This window comes from Cornus florida, unplaced genomic scaffold (assembly GCF_030987335.1).
Source record: "Cornus florida cultivar Cherokee Brave unplaced genomic scaffold, ASM3098733v1 CherokeeBrave_3.0.0_Hap2_Chr02, whole genome shotgun sequence".
Classification (NCBI taxonomy): domain Eukaryota; kingdom Viridiplantae; phylum Streptophyta; class Magnoliopsida; order Cornales; family Cornaceae; genus Cornus; species Cornus florida.
The window spans coordinates 29,783,544-29,791,914 of NW_026775572.1; the positions used below are offsets into that span (position 1 = coordinate 29,783,544).

Below are 8,371 nucleotides of genomic sequence, written 5' to 3' on the forward strand. Positions count from 1 at the left end.
CGGGAGAATTCAGAATTTTGACACATCTTAAAGTATTAGGTCTCAAATTTAAGATTTTTTTGGTAAATAATTTGTTTGTGGATACCTATACGGCTTAAATAAATGTAAACTTACACGTAATTTGTAAGGTATTGCTTGTGCTACCTGAGATGAATTAATCTCACAATAAAATATGAGGTCCTCCTGAAAAAAACTAAAAAGGATAGTAAGAAGTGACTTAAATTCTAAATTAGATCAAATGTAATTTACACTTTAATATCAATTTCCTCAAATTTCAAATTAAAAACCTAAAAATATTACACTCTCCTAAATTATGCATTTGATTTTTGTCTACATGAAATGGTTGTGATCATCATCCTAATCTGGTTCCTCCTTCCAAGTGCTCGGGCCGACCCATCATTTTTACTTGAGCAGACGGACATTTTTGTTTCATCTGAATCGAAGCAGTGGGACCCACCACCGATTTAGACCTTAATCAACGGCGCAGATCAATCCCGAGTTGGTCAAATATAGTCCAAAATTCCAAATCAAACTAACAGACACACAGTATATATGATGCTCAATCAAGCACCTAAAGCATACGATTATATAAAATTCCACCTCCACTAACTCCTGGAACCACTACAATAAAGGGGATTGGATTCCTAGAGAGAGAGAGAGGGTGTGTTTTTCAGAGAGATAAAGTGATGCCTTCGGGGTGGAGGTGGTCGTATCGGTGGATCGAACTCAACCTATCTCTGCCGACTTCAATGTTCCGGTGGCCGAGGCTGTTCGTCTCATACTTGACGCCGAGCTGGACCCCACAGAGCCCGACTTGGCCGAGTACTCTCATCCCATGGGGATTCTCGCCGAGTTGGGACCCACAGAGCCTCCGCGGATGGTTGCCGGACCTCGATTTCTCCGTCGACGGCTTCGTCTGGTCTCTCGTCACGGCGTTCGAGTCCGTGGCCTTGGTGTCTATGCTCTGCTGCTTCTTCGTCTTCTGTGGTTGTACTTTCTGATCTCTGTATATACGACCTGTATCGATCTGGACTATGTTGTGTTAGAACATTTTGGTTGATTTGTTGTCGTCGTCGTCGGAATGTGACGTTGCCGGCCGCCGGCGACGGCTTGGGAGACAAGAGAATTCCGGCGGATTTGTCAACGTGGAGAGTCTGTAAGCGGTGATGAGGATTTGGACAATTGGTTGTCGGGCACGTGATGGTCAGGCACGTGATGTTTGCTGTCTGTTTTCCTTTTTTCTCCCTGTGTGGCCAGTGTAACTGCGAACCAGGGCTCACCACTTGACTGCGTGAAGGGTAGTTTTGTCAATTTACAACAAAATGCTTATCTTTTTTAATATAACAATTTAATATTAGTGTTTATTTTTGAGCCATTGTATTTATTTTATTTCCCTGCATTTCACTCACTCTTCATCTTTTTGTTTATTATTGGATAAAATGACACAATTGTTGTTAATTTTTTTTATTTATTTATCATATTATCTCAAAAATATTTTACATTTTACTTCTGATATTTTGTTATAGTACTATTTCCTTTATTAAAAAAGTAAAGTGAGATGATGAAATGATATCACATACCATTTCTTTTTTTAAAAGTAAATTACAAGGTTGTCTTTTATGATTTGAAAACTTTATAAATTGTCAATTCTTTACTCTCGTTTTTTTTGGTTGAATAAGACAAAAACTAAACTGAATTGTCAACTTATTTTTTGGGTAGATAACTAAATTGTCATATCTTTATTAATTTTGAAATTTTAAGAGGGAAATATAAATTAATTGCATGTGTTTTTGAAAAGTTAAAATTTTCAAAAGATTATTTTTGCTATTGGGTTATCAAATGTTACTACAAAAATATTCAAAATTGATGCGATCCATAATGTTGTACTCCAAACATTGAAATGATTTCATTTTTGACATTCCAATATTCCATCATGTATAAATTTTCAGTTTCATACCATGTAGGGAAATAAATTTTTAGATGGTTTCAAAAAATTGAAACCTCACATTATCGCAAAGGAATTCATCATTTTATAAAATTCTAAATTGGAGAACATGAAATTAAAATATATATATTTTTTAAAGCTTGAAATTTTTTATTATTATTATTTTAAATTTTAAGATCCATTTGTAATAGAACAGTTTTCACGTGGGTTGTGTGATGAAATTTGATTGAATTCAATCAGCCGGTAAACGGAAGCCAGTTCATAACTTGATGGTTACCAATTAATAGCAATATGTTCAACAAATTCCAATAATTTGCCTCATTATTATTTGTTTGGATTTTTTACTTTTTAAAAATTATCACTAATTAGGTAGAAATTTAGGGTCGTGAAAAGAATAAGAATATGATACTAAAAAGATTTAATATAATTACACACTTTCATGAACATGAATTTATTATACCATGATAGAAATTCTTAAATCAAACTGTTAAGTCTGAATAACATTGTTCATCTTTTAAATGAAGTATTAAATGATAATTATTTAAAATTTTATTCTTACAACCTACTTTTAAATGATAAATTTATTGTATTTTACCTGTGTAAAAAAAATGAAGTGTCTATGTAACAATCCATTTAATTAATGTAAAAAATTGATGGATGCACATGTGGATCTTATTAACTGAGGCCACGCAAGTAGTGTTTGTTCACATGATCATATCTATAACATCAATTAGGTTGTGCTATTGGAATTTAAAAAAACATTGGGATTGTTTCCAACCTTCCTCACCAACCCAATTTAAACGAGGTACTATCAACCATTCAAACTATCTCCTCTTTATCCTAATTTTGGTTGACAGTTACACGTTACAAACCACGTGTTATTTTGATTTGAGCATATTACATTGACTTCCACTAAAATTTAGATAAATTATAGATAAGTAATTTTGTTCAACATTTATTATTTTAATATCTCCTCAATTCTAAAATTGACTCTTAGGATATGTTTGGTATGATGAGTTTGAAGGGGAGGATAAGATTAGTTACGAGGGAACGGAAAGGGAAGCATAATTTTAATCATTCATTGTGTTTGGTTGGTCAATGAAGAAAAAGAAAGGGAAGGATAATAATTATGTTTGGAAAAAGAAAGGAAAGGGAAGAATAATAATAAATTTACTATTATACCCTTATTTTATATATATATATATAGATATAGATATAGTATACCTGCACAAACAAAAAACAAGCAAATCATTTCAGCTCCCCAGTCTCGCCTCCATCTCCATTATATATATATATGTTGAGGATGGATTCTGCGCAACCCGGATCTGATCTGATCCAATCCGACTTCCTGAATAGAGAGAAGAAAAAGTGATCCTACAAACACCGATGTGTTACCGGTGGAGTAGGCTCCGACGAACAAGTCAGTGGACGATTGAGTTAGGGTTTATTGCGTACCTCCAAACGTTGATTACCCCGCCTTTTTTATAGGGCTTAGGTTAAGATGTAACGTATAATTACCTTATTGTAATCTGTAGACTTAATCCTCATCGTAATCTTTAATCCTTATCACAATCTTTAATCCTTATCGTAATCTGTAAAGCCTATCTCAATCTATAATCCTTATCGTAATCTGTAGAGCATATCTCAATAGTGCGTTAATTTAGCAATCTTCCCTTAATTATGGATATTTAAATTATACATCCATCAGTTGCCCCCCGTTTCGGAGGATTGCTTGTCAAACCACCGGAACGTTAATTCCAAAATATCACACAATAATATATAATTAGAATTGCAGAGCCTTGTCTATTAGCCTGACTTATATTGTCATTTCGCGAATACAGTCGGGGGTCATAGTATCACATTGGCAGCTCGTATATGTGGCAAGCTCGTATATTTGTCGTATATTGGCAAGCTTGTATATTTGTCGTAGTGCCACATTGGCAGCTCGTATATGTGGCAAGCTGCCATGCCATGCTGCCGTGGCAAGCTGTCCTGCTGGCATGCTGCCGTTATTTGGCAAGTTGCCCTACTGGCATGCTACCTTTATTTGGCAGGCATGCTGCTTTTATTTGGCAAGCTACCCTGCTGGCATGCTGCCTTTATTTGGCAAACTGTTATGCTAGCATGCTGCCGTTATTTGGCAAGCTGCCCTGCTGACATGCTGCCTTTATTTGGCAAGCTGTCATGCTGGTATGCTGTCGTTATTTGGCAAGCTGCCCTGCTGACATGCTGCCTTTATTTGGCAAGCTGTCATGCTGGTATGCTGTCGTTATTTGGCAAGCTGCCCTACTGACATGCTGCCTTTATTTGGCAGACATGCTGCTTTTTTTGGCAAGCTGCCCTGCTGCCTTTATTTGGCAAGCTGTCCTGCTGGCATGCTGCCGTTATTTGGCAAGCTGCCCTGCTGGCATGCTGCCTTTATTTGGCAGGCATGCTACTTTTATTTGGCAAGCTGCCCTGCTGGCATGCTGCCTTTATTTGGCAAGCTGTTATGCTAGCATGCTGCCGTTATTTAGCAAGCTGCCCTGCTAGCATGCTGCCTTTATTTGGCAGACATGCTGCTTTTATTTGGTAAGCTACCCTGCTGCCTTTATTTGGCAAGCTGTTATGCTAGCATGCTGCCGTTATTTGGCAAGCTGCCCTGCTGGCATACTGCCTTTATTTGGCAGGCATGCTGCTTTTATTTGGCAAGCTGCCCTGCTGGCATGCTGCCTTTATTTGGCAAGCTGTTATGCTAACATGCTGCCGTTATTTGGCAAGCTGCCCTGCCAGCATGCTGCCGTTATTTGGCAAGCTGCCCTGCTGACATGCTGCCTTTATTTGGCAAGCTGTCATGCTGCCTTTATTTGGCAAGCATGCTACTTTTATTTGGCAAGCTGCCCTGCTGCCTTTATTTGGCAAGCTGTTATGCTAGCATGCTGCCGTTATTTGGCAAGCTGCCCCGCCAGCATGCTGCCTTTATTTGGCAAGCTGCCCTGCTGGCATGCTGCCGTTATTTTATACTTGATTTTATTGACATCTTTAGTCGGCTCGTCCCTTTAATAAGGAAAGTAGATTAAGACGACTTTCACGCAGCTCGTAATAAGGTAAGTAGATGAATATGGGCTTCACTCAGCTCACCCTTTAACAAGGGAAGTAGATGTATACGAGCTTCACTCAGCTCACCCTTTAACAAGGGAAGTAGATGTATACGAGCTTCACTCAGCTCACCCTTTAACAGGGGAAGTAGATGTATACGAGCTTCACTCAGCTCACCCTTTAACAAGGGAAGTAGATTACTATGAGCTTCACCCAGCTCACCCTTTAATAAGGGAAGTAGATTATTATGAGCTTCACCCAGCTCGCCCTTTAACAAGGAAAGGAGATTATTATGAGCTTCACCCAGCTCGCCTGATAATATTTCTTTAGATGCTCAACATTCCATAGGTGAGGTAGTGGCTTTCCCTTTAAGTCCTCCAACCAGTATATTCCTGGTCGCTGACATCGCGTAACTTTGTACGGTCCTTCCCATTTGGGACCTAATTTCCCTATGGTTGAATCCTTAGTTGCCCAAGTAACTTTGCGGAGTACTAAATCTCCTACTGAGAACCTCCTAGGCTTGACCCGAGCATTGTAATACTTGGAAACCTTCTGTTGATAGGCAGCCATCCTAATATGGGCTAGGTCTCTCCTTTCTTCGATTAGGTCCAAGCTTATTTCCAACTCTCTTTCGTTCTGCTTGGGCTCGTAGTGCTCCGTCCTAAAACTTGTTAGGCCAAGCTCTACAGGTACTACGGCCTCACTTCCAAACGCTAAAAGAAAAGGGGTTTCCCCTGTAGGAGTCCTTGCAGTAGTACGGTAAGCCCACAGTACACTCGGCAGCTGCTCAGGCCATAGTCCCTTTGCAGCATCAAGTCGAGTCTTAATCATCTGAAGGATTGTTCTGTTAGTGACTTCGGCCTGTCCATTCGCCTGGGGATGTCCTGGCGATGAGAAATGAATTTGAATCCCGAGCTCGGAACAAAATTTTTTGAAGTCAGAGTTATCGAACTGTTTTGCATTGTCTGTGACAATCACTCTCTAGGAATCCCAAATCTGCAAACTATTGATTTCCATACGAACTTCCTTATATTGTTCTCTGTGATTTTGGCCAGAGGCTTAGCTTCTACCCATTTAGTGAAGTAATCAACCATAACAATGGCATACTTAGTCTGCCCTTTGCCTTTGACGAGAGGCCAATCAAGTCCATTCCCCATTGAGCAAATGGCCATGGTCCTGACATGGGAGTCATCTCTTCTGACGGTTGTCTCGGGATGTTGGCAAATCGTTGATATTTGTCGCACTTTTTAACGAAATCAAGTGCATCTTTTGGCATGGTGGGCCAATAGTATCCTTGTCGGATGGCCTTGTTAGCAAGTGACCTACCCCCAGCATGGTTTCCACAAACTCCTAGGTGGATCTCCCTTAAAATGTAGTCAGCTTCCTCGCTAGAAACGCATCGTAAATACGGCATGGAGAAGCTTCTCTTGTAAAGCACCCCTTTGATAAGCGTATACCTAGCTGCCCGCATCTTGACCTTTCGAGCTTCTGCTCGGTCTGTTGGTAGCACTCCATCCTTGATATATCTGATGATAGGATCTGCCCATTCCACACTCAATATCGCTTGTTGCACTTCAATTTGTCTCTCCTGAGATATAGATGGTTCGTCCAAATATTCCAGTGGTATATTCTTATTGATCTCAGGTTCTAATGCAGTAGCTAGCTGGGCTAAAGCGTCTGCTTTCCCATTCTCTTCTCGTGGTATTTGATGAATTGAGAATCTTTGGAAGTGATTCTTTAATTCCTTCACCTTTTGTAGGTAACTCTTCATCTTCTTGTCTCGTGCCTCATATTCCGCTTGAACTTGTCCAGCGACCAGCTGGGAGTCGGTGTACACCTTTAATTGCTCAACCCCTAGGGCATTTGCCACTTTTAATCCTGCTATCAAGGCTTCGTACTCTGCTTCGTTGTTGGTTGCTTTGAAACCAAACCGAAGTGCGTACTGTATACTTTCTCCCTTTGGGGAGACAAGAACAAGCCCCGCTCCGCTAGCCTGAACATTAGATGACCCATCCATGAACAAGTCCCAGACTACTTCTGGGCTCATCTGATCACTTAAACCTGGTTCTGTCGAAAATTGGGGTTGTTTCTCCTCTTCTGGAGGGGTAAACTCAGCTAAGAAATTAGCCAACACCTGAGTCTTTACTGCTGTTATTGGCTTATACTGAATGTCGAATTCCCCTAACTCTACTAACCACTTCATCAGTCGACCAGAGCTTTCTGGCTTGTGTAGGACCTGTCGAAGGGGTTGATCTGTTAGGACCACAATCGTATGCGCTTGAAAGTATGGTCTCAGTTTCCTGGCGGATACAATTAAAGCAAAGGCCAACTGTTCCATCCTTGGATATCTTTCCTCCGCACCCCTAAGTGCTTTGCTCACGAAGTATACTGGCCTTTGGACCCCTTCTTCTTCTCGTATCAGAGCTGAACTGATAGCTGTCGTGGAGACTGCAAGGTATATGTATAGTTCATCTCCCGGTATGGTTCGAGACAGTAGTAGGGGAGAACTAAGGTATTGCTTTAGTTCTTTGAATGCCTGCTCATACTCTAGGGTCTATTCAAAAGCCTTCCTTAGCACACGAAAGAAAGGTAGACACCTGTCAGTTGACCGAGAGATTAGCCTACTCAAGGCAGCAATCTTCCCTGTTAGTCGTTGTAGATCCTTGGTTGATCTTGGCGATCTCATGTCAATGACTGCTCGGATCTTCTCTGGATTGGCCTCAATTCGTCTTCTGCTTACCATATATCCCAAGAACTTTCCTGAGGAAACCCTAAAGGCACACTTGCTGGGGTTGAGTTTCATCTTATGCCTACGTACCTCGAAGGTCTCCTGCAGGTCAGTCAAATGATCTTCAGCTTTTAAGCTTTTCACCAACATGTCATCAACATATACCTCCATGTTTCTACCAATTTAACGCTTAAACATTGCATTCACTAGCCTCTGGTATGTTGCACCAGCATTCTTGAGCCCAAACGGCATTACTTTGTAACAGTACAAACCTCTATCAGTGATGAAGGCCATTTTTTCTCTATTTGAGGTGTACATAGATATCTGGTTGTATCCAGAATATGCATCCATGAAACTTAATAGTTCGTGTCCAACCGTTCCCTCAACGAGCATATCGATTCTTGGGAGAGGAAAGCTGTCCTTCGGGCAAGCCTTGTTAAGGTCGGTGAAATCCACACATAGCCTCCACTTTCCATTTACCTTCTTCACTAGGACCACATTTGCCAACCAGTCAGGATAGTACACCTCTTGAATAAAGTCGGCTTTTAAGAGCTTTTCCACCTCTTCTGATATAGCCTGATTCCTTTCTAGAGCAAAAGTCCTCCTCTTTTGTCTGATAG

General features: G+C 40.5%; 1 protein-coding gene across 1 annotated transcript; it reads right to left on the minus strand.

Annotated features, from left to right (window-relative positions):
• Nucleotides 1–776: 776 nt before the first annotated feature.
• LOC132295944 (uncharacterized) lies at nt 777–7,922 on the minus strand. Its single transcript, XM_059794202.1, has 4 exons — nt 7,621–7,922; nt 6,147–7,530; nt 5,406–6,004; nt 777–1,287 (listed from the first exon to the last, which is right to left on the minus strand). The coding sequence occupies exons 1-4, from the start codon at nt 7,920–7,922 to the stop codon at nt 777–779; spliced, it is 2,796 nt and encodes a 931-aa protein (XP_059650185.1).
• Between the last annotated feature and the right edge of the window lie 449 nt (nt 7,923–8,371).

What these genes read in the sequence shown, in the direction of transcription:
- LOC132295944 (XM_059794202.1), bottom strand. Translation starts at nt 7,922, where the DNA reads ATGGAGGTATATGTTGATGACATGTTGGTGAAAAGCTTAAAAGCTGAA. An exon ending in ATCTCTCGGTCAACTGACAG is followed by an intron (nt 7,531 to 7,620) that starts GTGTCTACCTTT and finishes GCAATACCTTAG; the next exon opens with TTCTCCCCTACTACTGTCTC. An exon ending in CAGCGACCAGGAATATACTG is followed by an intron (nt 1,288 to 5,405) that starts GTTGGAGGACTT and finishes CCCTTCACGCAG; the next exon opens with TCAAGTGGTGAGCCCTGGTT.